General features: G+C 39.7%; 1 protein-coding gene across 1 annotated transcript in view; it reads right to left on the bottom strand.

Annotated features, from left to right (window-relative positions):
* Positions 1 to 2,855: 2,855 nt before the first annotated feature.
* Positions 2,856 to 20,141, bottom strand: part of LOC124595148 (rho-related GTP-binding protein RhoE-like) — a 316,233-nt gene continuing 298,947 nt past the window's right edge. The window contains exons 4-5 of the mRNA XM_047133752.1: positions 12,724 to 12,858; positions 2,856 to 8,329 (exon numbers count right to left, since the gene is read on the bottom strand). Of these exons, the coding sequence (XP_046989708.1) occupies positions 8,096 to 8,329; positions 12,724 to 12,858 (369 nt within the window). The 3' untranslated portion in view covers positions 2,856 to 8,095. The remainder of the gene's footprint in view (positions 8,330 to 12,723; positions 12,859 to 20,141) is intronic.

The raw sequence follows: 20,141 nt of genomic DNA, 5'->3' as shown, positions 1-20,141 counted from the left end.
ATATATTTGTCCAATGAATACCCGGTTATCATCTGGATTTCTTCTTGGTGTAGCAATTTTAATGGCCAGTAGTGTAGTAATGCTACACATTCCTTTCCCGGTCAGTTTCCGTTGAAATATGCAGAATTTGTTGTGGGGCATCGTGGAATATTCCTGCTCCAGCTCCTATAGTTTCAGTAAGTTCTGTTATTTGGCAGCCTTCGAACTGGAGTCTGTAAAGGAGGTGTGTTCTGAGCGAAGCTGTCATTGATTTTCTTTTGGCGGAATACCGGAGCATCGCGCTTGCAGAATGTCTAAGGAGACTTGTTAGTGAACAAAACCACATTCGATAGTTGGACGAGACGTCTTTCATCACAGCGATAGGGTCACGCACACGCCCCATCTCCCACCTGCCAGCCAGCCGCACACAGCTGTGACTCCAGCAATGTTGGAATGTGAGGGGTGGACACTCTCATCTGAGGTGATCGACGGATCGCTCTCAGACACCTCGCTGCACAACTGGGCGTCTCGGTTGGTTGTGCTGAAACACTCGTTCACCAGTTGGGGTACAAAAAATGGTGTGTCCCGTGGGTTACTCGCCGCCTAAAAGAATACCATAAAGAGCAACTAAAGACCATCTGTGTGGAATTGCTTGTGCTTGCTTGTTACGAGGCTGGCCATGAAAGCTTTTTGTCTAACACTGTCACAGGCGATGAGACGTGGGTTCATCACATAGCACCAGAAACAAAACAGCACCGCCTCTCCTTCAAAGAAAAAGTTCAAAGCCGCACCCTCAGCAGGTGAATTCATGGTGATCGTCTTCTGAGACTCTGAAGGAGCTATCCTATATGTGATGTCCTTCCTTGTGGTGCAATGATCATCACTGATGTGTACTGTGATATCCTCAGGAAACTGAAGAAACGATTTCGGTGTGTTTGTCTCCGCAAAAGTTTAACGAACTTCTCCTTCTCCATGATACGGCACATCCTCACACACATCTGCGCACCTGAGAGGAGCATCCTAAACGTCGTTGGACTGTTATTCATCATCCACGTTGCAACTTCTTAGTTTCAGTTGTTTGGCCCAATGAAGGTTGCAATGTGGGTGATGAGGACCTCGTTGATGCAGCAAGACATTGGCTTCAAGGTCGAGCAGTGGAGTGGTATCGTGGGCATGCCATATAGGCCCTCCCAGTAATGTGGCGTAAAGCTGTCACAATGAACGGAGACTATGTTGACAAATGAGATTTTGTAGTAAAAAAGTGGGTAATAATATGGTGTACTGGAATCCTAATAAAAATAACCTGCTGCCAGAAGAAAGGTTTCGTATTTCTAATTGAAAGCGCCTTGTAAGTACGCTGAGCCCACCTGTCTGTTTAAATTTCTTATGCTGACACTGGTCAGAATTTAGTTTTACTGCTGCCACCAGTTATTGTTCCAATGCATCATAATTAAATAAGTACAGAAGTTGACAATTGATACATATGAAGTCAAGAAAGCTATGGCTATGACATTACAAATGATCCCATTAATCTAACAACATCAAAAATATGCAGATTTGCCTTAGTTGCACCACTTCTGTTTTTCTACATCTGTTTCATCATCGCACAGATTAACTGTTTATCACATCACTTAAATTTTTATTAATTAATGATAACATAAGTTATTATTTAGAATCTTTAAAAGTCGTTATTTATTCCAATATTAATATTTGTACAGATTAGTAGCTGTCTCGGCTCTCAGTAATAATACTAGTGATGCCACGATATCGATTTTGTGTCAATTTTTACTTTTTTAAAACTCTGTTTTGAACAGATTTAATATTTTGGCACTTAAGAAAAGAAGTTCAGTTAGAAGTTTTTTTAACACAGCTGATGAGAGTAAATCAAAACGTATACCATGCCAGAAGTATATGCTGTCTGTCAGAAATACATATTGGGCATGTTAGAAATGTTCATAACACTGTCAACAACGACATTTTTCCAAAACAGTACAGTACATTGAAAATAGAGAAAATTTACGATTTCAGTCTCAGGGCCAACTCATTTAAGTCCCAGAAAGCCACCTAACATTGGTGAACGTCAGTCTGAGTGCATCATGTCCTTTACAGTATTATTAAAATTTTCTCCTAGTAGAAGATTAAAACTGTAAATGAAACTGTTGTCCTGATTCGGACATAGTCCTTATAAAGCACCAACAAAAAATAATCTTGTTTTCGAGATATCTCTGCTTATTTCAAATCTGGGATAAAGACAAAGAAACCTAAAAATTGTATATAATATACGATTTCTAGAGACACCAGTTTTTTTCATTGTTGATAATGATGTTTTTGAAAATCTACAGAAGACAATTGCTCCTGCTTATGAGATCCCTAGTAGGACAGTTCTCAGATTCTTGATGGACAAAAAATATGAAGGTATTTCATGAACTTTTGAAACAAATCCATCCACTAAAGAAGATAGCTTTCATAACAGATGGTTTATCAGTACCTTAAAGATGAAAAGTTTTTTAGAGAGGACTGTGTATTTCAGAACAGGCATTCGGCTATTTTCAGTTACTTTTGGCATGTACAAATTAGACCAAAGACAAACATCACAATACATCACTAAAACATTCTCAAGGACCTGCGAAGAGCTGTGTACAGCCAATCAGAATGTAATGGCTGTTGCTACCGATAATGCAGTCAATATGGTTGAAGCAGTAGAATTAACATGTAGTCATGATTTTTGTTTTGTGTGATTCTGAATATATGTGAATAGTTATGATTTTGTAGAAAATGTAATACAGTTTTCTCATCATGACTTCATATTAAATATTGTTATTGATGAGAAGGAAGCTTGTGTGTAGGAACATAAAAAGAAGTTACACTTTCAATTATAGTAACATATTTTATTAACTATTATATTACATAAACAAGTACAACAAAATAATTCCATCAATATTACACTTTACAATATCTCAATATTAAATACATATTAACATTCTGAAACACCTACTGTAAATCCATCAACCGGAGCACAGTCATGTACAACAAGCAGATCTCACACACCTCAATTGATTTTGATGTACACTGCAAAAATGTCTTACTTTTTCATAATTCCAATAGCTATTATATTGGCAGTAAACATTCTGTAGATTGTTAGTTGCACAACAATGACAATACATGTGCTTTAACTGCCAGATTAACTCTTAATATTCACTGGGAAAACAGTGGAACTAATACCAGTAAATGATAACTCCAAAATTTTCATGACTACTTAGGGAATGTAAGACTATCAGAGAATCTTTTAATATTTTTCTTTTGGTTAAAACATGAAATTCAAAAACTGTATTACTGATTGACATCAGGTGCCATGTATTATGATGTGTGGAAAGAATTATTAAACTGAAGACTGTTCACAGAAGATATAAACATTTTCAAAAAGTGAATGTCTAAAAATGGGAGTCATCACTTTTGAATTACTTTTCATTGGAAATGTAAATAGTTTTTTGATACATCAATAAAAGCAAAAAAACCTTCCTGCAGCTATCAAGGAAATACACATTTTGTTTCAGATAGATATGTTTCAATATTTCTTTTACTGCTGCACTGTATGTGGCCTGTCATTTAGTGACTGTTTCACAAGCACCATGCCAAAGATAAAAGTGTACTATTAATCTGTATGGTTTTCCTGACTAGCATTTGGTGAATCCACATGACATAACTAATTAACTCCCTGTTTTCATACAACTTATATAACATATTTGTATGCATCTTATGGTATCTAGAGATGACACTGATCTGTGATGATAGCTATTATATGAACTCAGGCAACATTTGGATCATGTGAAATTTCAAAGCATATGCTTCATTATTCTTAAATTCATTGTATACTGCCAGCCAGAAGGAAAATGATAAGAGCTATTACACACACACACACACACACACACACACACACACACACACACACACACACACACACACAATAAATGTAAAATAGGAAAAGCCGATATGTTTCAGGAACAATCATTGTACTCTGCTTTCTCACATACTAGAAAGAAATAATATTTTTTCAGCTGTTTACTCTGGAAAAATTTGTATTTAGTTAAGTCTAATAAAACATGATAACCATTAGGACTGAATCAAGGACATTTTAGTGAGCCAGTTAACTTTTGCAGCTAAATTCGAATGTTTCCTTTAGGTACATTCACTTGAACATATAATTTTGAATCTGCCACAGAATTTGCTGAAACAATTAATTCCTACTTGATTTTGTGATATTTTGTCATGTACCTTTTAGCAGTGGTAGAGAATTACATAATTACTTCACAGACCAATCTAAATTATGACTTATAATGAGAATAGATTTTTAGTTGGTATGAAACCTCCAGTCAAGCTTTGAAGTTCACACAACTCAAAGAAGAATGATTAAGGTGAAAATATGAAGAAAGATGAAGGAAAGATGATATAATGTATTCCCATACCTGACACCTATTTTCAAGTTGGCCTACTGGTCTGTGGTATACTATTTCTGGTCACTTTAATCATACTATTACAATGAGTTGGGGAATTAATTAAAATTTTATTCACACATGGAAAAATATTGCCCTTGTAATGTCAACTTTTTACAGACAATACAGAAACACTTCCTAGGACTTTGCTTTAGCTATAGATTGCTGATACAAAAATAGCACTCATAATTATAATTTGCATTTACAGCTGAATTTCAGCTTACAATCAGAGACTCATGACAAGGAAACAAAAATCTAATTTCATTTCCAACACTCTGCTCTGCAGTATCTCCTCAACCATCTCTTTTACACACCGTTACAATAACTATTAAAAATCTAGACCATTTACTTCAGCAGTTCATTTTTTCATGAAGAGTATTATAATGTGATACAAATATTACCATTAACATACACTCTGAAATTTACATTTACATGTATAAAAAACTAAGTTTTCTTTCAATTTATCTATCTGTTAAATTAAGACACTAATTTTCTCCTTCTGTAACAGTGCATTACTTAAACATCCATATGAAGTTATAGATAAATTATCTTTTAATACTCATGTTTTTGCTACATGACAACTACTTGCTTCACAGCTCTGTATTAAAAGAGTGAACAATCTCTGAAAAGCATATTCTCTCAGTAAATAACTATTTATTAAAACAGTTTCACAACTAATCCATTCATGTGCGCACAACAACATGTATTTATGATATAAGGACGGAAGGTAACATCAAAAATCGCTTGTTACCTCAGATTTTTTTAAATTGATATAAGATACATTCAAGTACAAATCTAAATGTTATATTTTCCACATACAAAAATTGTGCATTTAAGCATTTTTCCTTTTAATTAGATAATAATGTAGAACAGTTACAATAATTTTGGAACAACACTCTTTTTATTTGAGCAGATAACAAACTAAAATAAAAATCTCCAATTTCAGTCTCAAGCGAACTTCCTTTCATTAATGATTTAACATTACTATACATCATATGATAACTGGATCAAAATATGACAAATCTTTACTTTGGAATTTAGAACTATAAGGCTTTAGCACTTCTCACGTAGTGAGTATTAAATTTTTACTGTGAAATCAAAATGAATAAAACCCTCTTACACAATAATAAATTAAAAATATAATAAATGTATGTTATGGTAATTAAAATGCTGGTTTCAGTGCATACTACTGGTACTTCATTACTTGCATATTTCTATTGAAAAACGTTTCCCAAACATTGATAATCAGGCACATATGAGTGCTCTTACATCTTCTCCGAGTCAGTTGTTAATGATGTATTGGCTTGTTCAGTTATTGTATGGTATGGTGTCTATGTGGTTGTTCTTAATTCATTCTAAGAATGGACAAAACGTCTTATTAGTAAACGTACAGATGGTCTCCAAAAATAAAAATAAAATATGAGTAATTGTTAGAAAAAATTACACAGAATGTTCCTATCTTTAATATTTTTCCATTAATAATAGTTTCTATAAGCTGTTATGCAAAAAAAGTATTGTAACTTGCAGATATGTTTCCCACATGGATCTTTCTGATGACTGTCACAAATTACTAATAACAAAGAATTTAAAAAATACACAATATCTAAAACCTTGACATACTAATTCAGTACCGCCAATAAAGTGAATGTGTTATGAACTATATATCATTACAGATGCAATTTTAGCATTTTTTTCTTCATGCTGTGGTTGTAGTAGTTGCAGCTGCTTATCACTTGGCATATATTATCAGTACACAGCCTCTACAGTAACTTAAATTCTGTATTAATGGAAGTGGTTTTTCAATGTGTTTATTCCATTTCATCATATATATGCCGTTACCTCTGGCCAGGCACAGACTATAAATAAGGTGTTGTTTTGTGGATGGGGAAAGGTCAAAAGGTTAGCCCATATAATACCAACATTGAATGAACATATTCTGAAACCAGTTGCATTAATAGAGGCATTTCACAAAGGTGCTGTATTGGTAGCATAATCCACAATGAAGGTTCTGCTTAAAAATTTCCAGTACTGATAATAACAATAAGAACCTTGACAGCATTTATCTGTTATTACATTTTAAAATCATTAAAATCGTACTTATCAGACAAAGATAACACGTTCAGAGTCTACCTCACAGCCATACACCATCTACAGTTAATTTAATCAATTCTCTGGCAATTCTACAAAGTAACTACGAAACAGCTGATGAATATTGTAGCAAAATCCATAATGTCTTCAAGACCACAAGATATTATACACTAGAATATTGTTGACTATAGTGAAAAGGTCTGTCTTCACACTGCAGAATACTAACTCATGTCTACAGAGCTATCTCCATCCCTGTCTCTGATATTTTTGAAGTTATTACAGTACAAACAAATTAACGAATCATCATAATAATGAGAGGTGCATTATGGAAGAAATGTAGCTGCTTATAAATTTAAGAACTATGGTTCAGCTTCCCTTTTTGCTACCTGTCTCTGCAAAACAGAATTAACTGGCGTCAAAATATGGAGCTAGAGTGATGATAATATCAAAATTACGACGTTTCTTTGACAGTGTCAGTAGAGACCAATGATGGTGTGGCCTCAAAATTAATGAACTCGCTGCTCAGACTAGCGATGTGGTTGCTATTGTGTGTCAAGATCTGAAGCAGATCAGTTCCTAAAATTTCACATTCCATTTATAGATAAATTGTACATTGTTCTGTTGCAAGTTCTTAATTATTACTGGCAAATATTTTCCTTAGAATTGAAATAATATACAAAAAATATTTACACAGATTTTCTACTGAGAGAAGATAACAAAGAAATGTAAATATTTCAATTTAAATGATATTGTGGATACAAAGTGCCATTATTTTTGTGAAACAACAGACACATGATGAATAATATTAAGCCAAAACGTGGTGTCCTGAATGGTTTTCATTAACAGATGAGTAGCAATATAACTGGATCTTTACTTTGCATACGCAGCCAGGCATTGATGAATGGTCATGCAATCATGGTTTTTATGATTCCAGACACCCCTAAGTCGATAGCTTGCTCCAGAAAGCTAGAGGTGCCTATGTTAGTGTAACAATCGTGATTGAGAGAGGCTGGAGATTGGAGGAATGGGTCATCTGTGGAGAAACATAATATTGACATATATTGTTTACAGCACAGTGGCAGATAGACACCAGGAGTCTAAGTACAAGTGGGCAATCCTCCTTGAAGTAACAACAATGCTACATAGGATACAGTTCAAGTTCTTACAGCTTTATAGTTCTCATTTCCTTTTTTGGCAAGCTGACTGCAGACCTGACTGGAAATGAGATCAGGGTCCATTGAAGAAGAGGTATCTAGTGTGTCACGCTCCAGTGTGTCATATCAATTTCATGTCTTTGGCCAAATACACATGCTATCAACAAAGACTATTGTTCTGAGGTTCATCTCCTACAGATTGCTCCTTTGAGAAGCAGGTCTCAGTGTGCTGCTCCCAGAGCGGTGGTTACTTTAGTTTCAATTTTTTGGCCGAACACTGGACCTGCAAACAGAGATGATCGTTCAGAAGTTTGTGTTGTGCAGGTCTCCCTCGGGTGGCGAGCATGAGGTGGACGGGTGGGTGGGCTCGCCTCTGGCGAACCATCACATGAGGCAGCAGCTCTTGGCACGGCCCTTGAGCTCAGCACGGAGGTCCAGCTTGCTCTTGCAGGGGTGCCCCTTGGCACGCTGCTGGAGCATCAGTGCGTGGTTCTTGTTCAGCTTGCCTAGGGCCGCCAGTGCTGCAACTTCAAAGGCATCTCGCACTGCCTTGATCGCGCCTTTTGCAGATGTCTCCACATAGGTCGTCGCACCGATTGTCCGGCTAACTGACACTGCCTGTTGGAGAAAATAGCGGACTTATCATCAGGTGGTTACAAACACATATACTCATTTAATTTCTCTCTCTCTCTCTCTCTCTCTCTCTCTCTCTCTGTCATAGATGCCCATACATGCACTCATGCACACAGACACACACACACACACACACACACACACACACACACACACACACACACACACACACACACACACACACAGATATAGTGTGTAAAAAATACAACATATACTAATTTGTAATTACCAGGGGAGAAAAGGATATTTGATGCTGGACTTCCATTAAGCCAACGTCCACAGTCGTTTTCACTGCTTCGTGTTCAAAAAGACATGGGAACAATGAAATCTAGTTTGCAGCACAGTTACATCTTACTGCTAGATGGGTAAGTTCCCTTTACTGTTAGTAGTGTCCATATTCCTGGACAAACAATTACATTATTATTGATTATGATATGCTTGCATAGAATTTTCTACTGATGTCTAAAGCTTCATGAAGACTCATTATACTCAAACCAAATTAGCTGTCATGCGTCTCATTGATGGGGAGGCTCGATGCAACTGTTGAAGAGCAAGGAGTCTGTGTGCAGAACAGTTTCCAGGGAACAGGTTATCGAATCATGTCACATTTCAAAGACTTGATGGCCGTCTTAATGAAATAAGATCCCTAGACCATGTAGTGTGTGTTACAGTGAAGTGAGGACAAGCCCAGCATCAGCACAAGATCTGTGGCCAATGGACTAAATATCTGGAGCTTCAATGTGTGAAAAGTCCTGTAAAGGACGGGCTTGCATCCACCTGAGTAGTAGCCCAACACTTCCAAAGATTTGTTTGGTTTACTGATGAGGCTAAATTCGCAAGGGAAGAAATATTCAACAGACCTTAGAGCCATTCCTGTGAGTTGGAAAATCATTAGGCAACTCATGTGTTCCACCAACTATAGGGATTTACCATAAATATGTGACTTAGTATTATTCACAACCATGTGACTTGGCTGTATCTTCTGCCTCAAACACTCAGTGGAGGAAATTAATGTAACATCCTCCGTGAAGTAATAACAAAAATGTTAGAGAATATCTCACTAGCAGTCACACATTGATTATGGTTGGAGCATGGCAAGGCTGTATCACATTTTGATGCTGATATCAGAGAACATGATTTCCCGAATTGCTGGTTGGTTCAAATGGCTTTAAGCACTATGGGACTTAACATCTGAGGTCATCAGTACCCTAGACTTGGAACTAAGTAAATCTAACTGTCCTAAGGACATCACACACATCCATACCCAAGACGGGATTCGAACCTGCGACCACAGCAGCAGCTCGGTTCTGGACTGAAGCGCCTAGAACAGCTCGGCCACAGTGGCCAGCTGCTGAATTGCTGGATTGGGAAGAGTGCAGTCATACAAAGCCTTCAACGTATGAGAGACTACTAGACATTACAGGAGAGCTGCTTGGTTGTTGGCTGGAGATGCAGCCATTATTTATGAAACAGCTGGCTATGTTGTGTGTGTTCAACAACTATTAGTGCTCGGATCCCACTAGCTCATTACTCTACAAAAATGGCTTTTACAGTAACATCTCAAAACTATATTATGTGGCTGTGTGAACATCGTCTCAGAACACACCATTCACACAGTCAGTAACTACAAGCTACTATTACAAGCTACAACTATGAGCCACTGTTACCACTACCACTTTCAACATGCAATATTGTCCTACTTGTTACAAATGTACATACAAGGAAACATAGCCTGCAGAAAGTGCAGACAATCTGCAGCCGAAAAATTCCTTTAGTAATAAGTTCATTAGAGATGGAACACTAGCTTACACCATCTGATCATAAATGTGCAGATACCCTCTGTAATGTGGAACTGATCACTAGATGCCACAAGAGGTGGACATGCCAATATAAAAAGAGGTGGGAAGTATTGTGTTGTTAGTAGGGAAGCAGTAACAGTACAATGCGCCGGTTAGGGGTAGCTCAGTAACTCGGAATATGGACATGGCGGTGGATGTCACGTAACTGATAAATCCATCAGGTACATTTCAATCCTTCTGAACTTGCCCATATCGACTATTGCTGATGTAACTGTTAAGAGCAAACATGAAGCAACAATCAACACTGAATGAAGACCATCTAGACCTGATACACTGATGGGCAGAGGATAACTGTAAAAAATTGGATGAAAACAGCAGACTGAATAAGTCTTGAGTTCCACAGTTCTACGAGCAATCCAGTTAGCAAAGTGATTGTACATAGGGAGTTAAAAAGAATGGCGCATAACTACGAATTTCTGTAGTCAATACTTAGTGATGCTTGAATGGGTGTAAAGAGTGACGTCACTGGAGAGTGATTTCGAGTGCTAAATCACACTAAATCAAGCCCTGCGGCAATCTGATTGAAACGTTTGGGCTTTGTGAATGCATGGGGAACGTTACCTGCCACCATGTATGGTGCCAACAGATAAGTACACAATTCGTGGCGTTCTGGATGGGGGTGTTTTTTGTGGTTGGGGTGTAGTCCCCCAATCATGGTTACGAAAATGCTACATGTGGAAGGACATGAACTCATTTTACAGCATTATGTAATATGTACAGCAGAGAAACAGTTCAGAGACATTGATTGCTTGTATGAGCATGTAATGAATCACCCTCCTCTAACATTAACTTTTTTTACAGCGATAAGCAATACCATGTATACTATCGATTCTTGCATACATTAAAATTATCTCAGCTGTTTCATTAAAGGAATTCATATGATTTTGTATATTATGTATTATATTTCAGGTGAAAATGTATAAAAAAGAAATTAATGTATTACAATCGATATGTACTAACAGTTAAAATTACTCTTCTTTTAAAGTTAATTAAAATTACAAAATTTGTGGCATATATAATATTCATATTATTAATTGCACAATCTAATGGTAGTTATTAAATTTATTTCTAGTTTGATTTACAAAATAATGATGTATTTTAGCGAAGATTCTTCTTTGGTAAAGAAAGTTTGTAAACTCTTTTGCTTTGTAAACTCTTTGGAATAATGTGAGTATTGCAGAATGTAAGGAGTGGTGGGCGTGCCTCTAATGGAAGTAGATGTTTTCTAAGTTTGTCACCAACAATGTAATTATTGGTTATTTTGAATGTGGAAAATGTAAAAACAGTGTGATGTAGAAAGATGTGACAAAGAGTATAATTCAAGAAAAATACAGGAAAATCTTCATGAGTTATTTAGTCATCGGGAACCTGCAAAATCGAAATTTCAGCTGCAAGAATGTACCTTTAGACAAAACTTTCAGCCATCAACAACAACAATGAGATAATGGAGATAAGTAAAAAGTTATTCTTTTGAATATCTTATACCTCTTGAAGCTGTCAAAATTTGTGCAATAAGAGAATTTTAATAGTGACATGCGGTAGGGTTAGATTACAAGTATGACTATGCAACCTATCATGAAGCATCTTCTACAGTAAGACAATGGTTTGTTGTCAATAATGCCTTGCAAATGACTGCCATGGCCAAAGTTCATATGCGAGCCCAACAGAAGGCCTTCAGGATAAGTTCGAAAGTCGACTTTGTTTCAGAATTCAACAACCAAAATCATTACCTTCTCTGGAACAATGGTCTACCATTCCTCCAGATACATTCTAACACTTCATAGAAGGTGCCTTGAGCAGAGTTCAAGCTTTCACAACGACGAAGGGTGGAAATACCACATGCACATCCTTTTGACTGTGTGGTGTATTCTGAGAAGTATGAGACAGGGAATTAGTCATAGGCACATTGCAGGAGCCAACCTAGTGTCCTTCTTCATGAATTGAAGGACATCACACCATTGTAAATCAGATTGGTTTTCCTCCCCTAGAATATGTGGCCAGTAGCTTAGACATGCACAATTTAAGAAAAAATTACATAGATTAAGCCTACATCCTAACTGGGCTTCAGCCAAAGTAGTAAGTTAAGGAATTTCTTTAAGCAATCTGCAGTATAACATATGCTTGCCTGAGAAAAATTCTTCTAAGCAGGCATCTGAGGAGGACCTATTTTGTCATGTATTTCCTGGCACTTTTTGGTGGGGACCACATGTGGCATGTTAAGATACTACTGGCTTGAAGAACGATGCGGATGCGAAACTGTTTCCTCCTTTGATCCATATATGACAAAAAAAAGGGTATCTCATAATAACCAGAACTACAAACATTGCTTCAGGCAATTAGATAACTGTACAGCATTTAACCAGTCATGCCTGACATGCAACATATTGATCGTTACAGGCAACAGTGGTAAAGTACAAATAGGAATCAATAAGTATGTTTGTCAGCATCAGCTCTAATATAAAACCAAATCTGCACTGTCCACTACAGTATCACCAGAGGGCGACAACTTGTGGTCCTCACCTGTTCAGAGGAGACAGGCGTGCGCCTCTGCTTGGCGAGGCTGGAGACGGTGGTAGGGTCTGTGCGGAGGTCACTCTGGCAGCCACACAGGATCACCGGTGTATTATCGCAGTGTTGCCGGATCTCAGGGTACCACTGCAAGAAAAATAAAGCAACTCTGTTACTGGAAAACTAGCACGGTCACCGGTAAGTTGGCACAATGCTGTCAGACTCGTATAGGTATCATTACAAAATACACAATTTTGTTACTGGTAGCTAAACACTATCACCATTGAGTTGCAGCCAAGCTGGTCACCACTACGAGAGCATTCGCTACAGTTATTAGCCTTCACAAAGGACTACAATGTGTTGATGCAGTGCTGTTACATCTACTGGTAACAGTACAGAGACAACGCTGTTAGAAGAAGCTCAGACAAACAGTCACACCTCTTCACATGGCACCACTAAACACACTAAGAACGCTTTTATTGACAGCCACACTAGCTTCTCGTTGCAGTGCTGCCGCTCTCTGCATCCAATTACAAGCATAAAACACTGACACTGGCAGCCAATTGGGGCAGTCAGGGTGCTTCTTCCATCTCTGTCACGAACAGATACAAGACTCTCATTGTACTATCAAAGCTCTGTCGACACTGGCTCAGATTACTGCTCTTTGTTGTGATGTTCTGGTAACACTGTCCTATACAGGGTGGACAGGTATTTTACCGATTATATTACGGATTTTCCTTACAGTGAGTTCCTCAGAGAGATTGTTTTGGTGCACAGAATTCATTATTATGTTTCTGGATGCATCTGTGCAATGTATATGAAAGATGTACAGATGGGTTTTGATGTGAAAAATAAACAAGTGACCTACTGATTAATATCTTGTGCATAGGAACAAAGATGTAAAACTTATAAAACAAGATACATAAGGAATGCAGCGCCCTCAGGTAAAATATGTGCGCATTCACTATGAAATAAAAGCACCGTATGGCATTACTGGCTGGGCACTCCCTCCTTAGGTTGTTCTGCCGCCTTGTGCAAGCCTTTCTATTTGCCGTTACTTGGACAAGTTGCACATCGATGAAGATAAGGCGGAATAACTAAGACATTGTGGGTTACTGGTTGCCGAATTGCTTTTATTGCTTTATTTATTCATGATGCGTGTTTCGCCTAACGCAATGCATCTTCAGATTGACCAGTATAGTGTTGGTAAGTGTGTGTCTGAAATCTTATGGGACTTAACTGCTAAGGTCATCAGTCCCTAAGCTTACACACAACTTAACCTAAATTATCCTAAGGACAAACACACACACCCACGACCGAGGGAGGATTCGAACCGCCGCCGGGACCAGCCGCACTGTTGGTAAGTGGGTTTTAGGTGGCACGATTAGGGCATCACATATGGTAAAATAAATCGAAGCAAGTATGAGCTCATGTCATATGTTAACAGCAGTAACACCAGATAACCTTGCGGGTCTGTGTAGCATAGACCAATGGAGACAAGGCAGGATCAAGATTGTAAATAGCCGTGGTAAATACGTTGCATCCGCCGTTCTGTTTTCTCCGGTTTGATGCAATATACAGGGGGTTTCACAATCCAAATTACACATTTCCAGAGGTTGTAGAAGGGACTTAGCAGAACAAACTTTACATAGGAACACATGTCCAGAAACGTATCCGACGACGATGCAGAGCGTCAAAGTTATAGGCGCCAGTGCCTATATAATGTGGTTCTGTGATGATATTACAGGATTTGAAGAATGTTGGAGACGGATTAATGCTTCAATGTGAGGTAAGGCTCTCTGGCCGAAAGTTACAAGCAACAGTGGAACACGTATACCGATACCGCTGTTGCTAAGAATCTTGTGTACGCAACTTTCAGAGGTGGTAGTATTGTCCAAAACAAGAAAAAGTGTTTACTAAACGTGGTCTCTAAAATTCATACCTTAATAACTACAAGCACTTATTGAATAGAAGAGATAACATGGCTAACAAGTGTTCGTAGCTCCTCAGGTATGCATTTTAGAGCCCAAGTTTACTAGACATTTCTCTTGTCTTGGTCCTTTCTACAGCATCTGAAGCTTTCATACCCCACATTCTTAGCAACAACAGTACCAGTGCATGTATTCCACTGTCAGAGGTATCAAAAGGGTTTGTGCTTACAACATTCGGCTCGTTCGTTTCCGGTACAGAGATCCCTACCTCAAATTGATATATTTATCCCTGTACGTCCTCCTCGAAAGTTTGTCACATCATCAAAGAATCTCATTGCATATACGTATATTTACAGGCACCGACGCCTATAACTTGACGCTCTGTAGCGTACTTGGAAGACATCTTCTACATCTACATGGCTACTCTGCAAATCACATTTAAGCAGGTGGCAGAGGTTTCATCGACCCACTATCAAAATAATTCTGTTATTCCACTCTTTAACAGCGTGTGGAGAAACGAACACCTACATCCTTCCGTGTGAGCTCTGATTTCCCATATGTTATTATGATGATCGTTTCTCCCTGTGAAGGTCGGCGTCAACAAAATATTTTCACACTCGGAGGAGAAAGTGAGTGGTTGAAGTTTGTGAGAAGATCCCGCCTCTACAAGAAACGCCTTTGTTTCAGTGATGTCCACCCCATATTCAGTATCATGTCCGTGACACTCGCTCCCCTATTTCTCGATAATACGAAACATGCTGCCCTTCTTTGAACTTTCTCGGTACATTCCGTTAATCCTATCTGGTAAGGATCCCACATCGAGCAGCAGCACACCAAAAGATGACGTACAAGCGTAGCGTAGGCAGTGTCTTTAGCGCATCTGTTCCATCTTCTAAGTGTTCTGCCAGTAAAACGCAGTCTTTGGTTCGCCATCCCCACGATATTTTCTGTGTGTTTTCTCCAATTTAAGTTGTTCCTAGGTATTTGGTTGAATTTACGAACATGGGTTCCCATGTAAAACTTGATCTACTAAGTCCCCTCTACAACCTCTAGAAGTGTGTAACATGAATTGTGAAACACTCTGTACGTGAGTTTATGAAACCAGATGTACATCGTATCTCCATGTGTGATCTTCAGTTTCCACAGAGACACTTTCCAATGTACTTAATCCCGTCTATTCTTTGCTATAAGAGGCCAATAGCTCGTAGATTCGCAACTGTACAGGAGTCGGCGTGCCGTGTGAACACTATAGCCGGCCGCGGTGGCCGAGCGGTTCTAGGCGCTTCAGTCCGGAACCGCGCGACTGCTACGGTCGCAGGTTCGAATCCTGCCTCGGGCATGGATGTGTGTGTGATGTCCTTAAGTTAGTTAGAATTAATCCGTTCTAAGTTCTAGGGGACTGATGACCTCAGATGTTAAGTCCCATAGTGCTCAGAGCCATTTGAACCGTTTGAACAACACTAAAGCGTTTTTCTCTTTTTGGCGTTGATGTTCAGATCTGGATTACTTCTGAAGTCTCCTATTGCGTTTACGAGCTATTGTAGATCATCTAAATTAACTGCAATCAATACTGTACACTGAGGCGATAATATCATGACAGGCCTCCTTTTGCCTGACGTGGTGCACCAATTCGACGTGGCATGGACTCAACATGTCGTTGGAAGTCCCTTGAAAAAATATTGAGCCATGGTGCCTCTGTAGCCGTGCATAATGGCAAAAGTGTTACCGGTGCAGGATTTTGTGCACGAATACCCTCTCGATTTTGCCTGATAAGTGTTAGACGGGGTTCACGTCGTGTGATCTGGGTGGCCAAATCATTCGTTCCAACTGCCCAGACTATTATTCAAACAAATTGTGAACAATTGTGGCCCAGTGACAAGGCGCACTGTCATCCATAAAAATTCCACCTTTGTTTCGGAACACGAAGCCCATCAATCCCTGCAAATGATCTCCGAGTAGTCGAACATAACCTTTTCCAGACAATGATCAGTTCAGTTGGGCTACAAGACCCAGACTGTTCGACGTAAACTCAGGCCACACCATTATGGAGTCATCACCAGCTTGCACAGCGCCTTGTTGACAACTTGGGTAAATGGCTTCGTGGGGCCTGCACCACACTTTAATCCTATTATCAGCCTTTACCAACTGAAATCGGAACTCATCTTACCAGGCCACGGTTTTCTAGTCGTTAGGATCCAACCGACATGGCCACAGGCCCAGGACAGATGCTGCAGGCGATGTCGTTCTATTAGGAAAGGGACCCTGCGTTGGTTGTCTGCTGCCATAGCCCAGTAACGCCAAATTTCGCAGCACTGTCCTAACGGATATGTCCGTCATACGTCCCAGATAGATTTGTGTGGTTATTTCACACATTGCTGCTTGTCTGTTGGCACTGACTACTCTACGCAAACGCCGCTGCTCTCTGTCGCTAAGAGAAGGCCGTCGGCCACTGCAGTGTTCGCGGTGAGAGGTAATGCCTGAAATTTGGTATTTTCAACAGACGCGTGACACTGGAAGATTGAATTCCCTAACGGAACACAACTTCCGAAATAGAATGTACACGATCAGTATCTGTTAAATCACGCCGTGGAGCCATAATCACGTCGGAATCCATTCACATGAATCACTTAAGTACAAATGACAGCTTCGACAATGCACTGCCCTTTTATTCCTTGTGTACAGAGTGATCCATTGATCGTGACCGGGCCAAATATCTCACGAAATAAGCATCGAACGAAAAAACTACAAAGAACGAAACTCGTCTAGCTTCAAGGGGGAAACCAGATGAAGCTATGGTTGGCCCGCTAGATGGCGCTGCCATAGGTCAAACGGATATCAACTGCGTTTTGTAAAATAGGGACTCCCATTTTTTATTACATATTCGTGTAGTACGCAAAGAAATATGAATGTTTTAGTTGGACCACGTTTTTCGCGTTGTGATAGATGGCGCTGTAATACTCACAAACGTATAAGTACGTGGTATCACGTAACATTCCGCCAGTGCGGACGGTATTTGCTTCGTGATACATGACCCGTGTTAAAATTGAATATTACCAGTTGCGGAAAAGGTCGATATCGTGTTGATGTATGGCTGTTGTGATCAAAATGCCCAACGGGCGTGTGCTATGTATGCTGCTCGGTATCCTGGCAGACATCATCCAAGTGTCCGGACCGTTCGCCGGATAGTTAACGTTATTTAAGGAAACAGGAAGTGTTCAGCCACATGTGAAACGTCAACCACGACCTGCAACAAATGATGATGCCGAACTAGGTGTTTTAGCTGATGTCGCGGCTAATCCGCACATCAGCAGCATACAAATTGCGCGAGAATCGGGAATCTCAAAAACGTCGGTGTTGAGAATGCTACATCAACATCAAGTGTACCCGTACCATATTTCTATGCACCAGGAATTGCATGGCGACGACTTTGAACGTCGTGTACAGTTCTGCCACTGGGTACAAGAGAAATTACGGGACGATGACAGATTTTTTGCACGCGTTCTATTTAACGACGAAGCGTCATTCACCAACAGCGGTAACGTAAGCCGGAATAATATGCACTATTGGGCAACGGGAAATGCACGATGGCTGCAACAAGTGGAACATCAACGACCTTGGCGGGTTAACGATGGTGCGGCATTATGGGAGGAAGGATAATTGGCCCCCATTTTATCGATGGCAATCTAAATGGTGCTTGTATGCTGATTTCCTACGTAATATTCTACCGATGTTACTACAAGATGTTTCACTGCATGACAGAATGGCGATGTACTTCCAACATGATGGATGTCCGGCGCATAGCTCGCGTGCGGTTGAAGCGGTATTGAATAGCATAATTCATGACAGGTGGATTGGTCGTCGAAGCACCATACCATGGCCCGCACCTTCACCGGATCTGGCGTTCCCGGATTTCTTTTTGTGAGGAAAGCTGAAGGATATTTGCTATCGTGATCCACCGACAACGCCTGACAACATGCGTCAGCGCATTGTCAATGCATGTGCGGACATTACGGAAGGCGAACTACTCGCTGTTGAGAGGAATGTCGTTACACGTATTGCCAAATGCATTGAGGTTGACGGACATCATTTTGAGCATTTATTGCATTAATATGATATTTACAGGTAATCACAGCGTAACAACATGCGTTCTGAGAAATGATAAGTTCACAAAGGTACATGTATCACATTGGAGCAACCGAAATAAAATGTTCAAACGTACCTACGTTCTGTATTTTAAATTAAAAACCCTAGCTGTTACCAACTGTTCGTCTAAAATTGTGAGCCATGTGTTTGTGACTATTACAGCGCCATCTATCACAAAGCGAGAAAAGTGGTCCAACTAAAACACACATATTTCTTTACGTACTACACGAATATATAATAAAAAATGGGGGATTCCTATTTTAAAAAACGCAGTTGATATCCGTTTGACCTAATGCAGCGCCATCTAGCGGGCCATCCATAGCGCCATCTAGTTTCCCCCTTCAAGCTAGACAAGTTTCGTTCTTTGTAGTTTTTTGGTTTGACGCTTATTCCGTGAGATATTTGGCAAGATCAATGGACCACCCTGTATACATGCAAATCGCTATTCTATGACTTTTGCCACCTCAGTGTACCATGAGCATAGCAAATGTTTTTGAAGAAGACTCCATTAACCTTTCCGCCATTTTCTGTCTCATCAGTGCTTCCCGAAAGATACTCTCTGAGCACAAATTGAATAACACAGGGTTCGCTCCATTACCACACTGATCATTCTTTGATTGTCCGCCCCTGGTAGTTGGTTGGCGCCGGCACGGTAACTCAGCGTGTTCGGTCAGAGGGTTAGCTACCTTCTGTAATTAAAAAACTGGGTTAATGGATCAACGACGAACTGAAACGGGTGTCTTGAGACGTCCGCCCCAAGCTCATACAACGAATGGAACGAACAAAATGAGATTAAAAAAAAAAAAAAAAGTGGTCAGCGTGACAGAATGTCAATCCTAAGGGGAGGGGTTCGATTCCCGGCTGGGTCGGAGATTTTCTCCGCTCAGGGACTAGTTGTTGCGTTGTCCTAATCATCATTATTTCATTCCCATCGACGCGCAGGTCAGCGTGACAGAATGTCAATCCTAAGGGGAGGGGTTCGATTCCCGGCTGGGTCGGAGATTTTCTCCGCTCAGGGACTGGTTGTTGCGTTGTCCTAATCATCATTATTTCATTCCCATCGACGCGCAGGTCGCCGAAGTGGCGTCAAATTGAACGACCTGCACCCGTCGAACGGTCTACCCGTCGGGAGGCCCTAGCCACACGACATTTTTTTTTTTTTTTAATTCCTTGATTACTTAAAATGTTTTCACCCAAGTGATCCCTTCCGTTACTCCAAATGTGACATAAATTTCTTATCATTTATACGATCGACCTATCTGAACTGTCTACCATTACATTTAAGAATCTTCTGTTGTCTTCTTGTCTGTACTGTTTATCATCCACCTCCGTACAAGGGTACATTTCAGTTAAATA

Source organism: Schistocerca americana, chromosome 2, assembly GCF_021461395.2.
Source record: "Schistocerca americana isolate TAMUIC-IGC-003095 chromosome 2, iqSchAmer2.1, whole genome shotgun sequence".
NCBI classification, from domain to species: Eukaryota; Metazoa; Arthropoda; class Insecta; order Orthoptera; family Acrididae; genus Schistocerca; species Schistocerca americana.
Note: the sequence above shows the minus strand (reverse complement) of the source record. Positions and strands in the feature narration are given on the sequence as shown.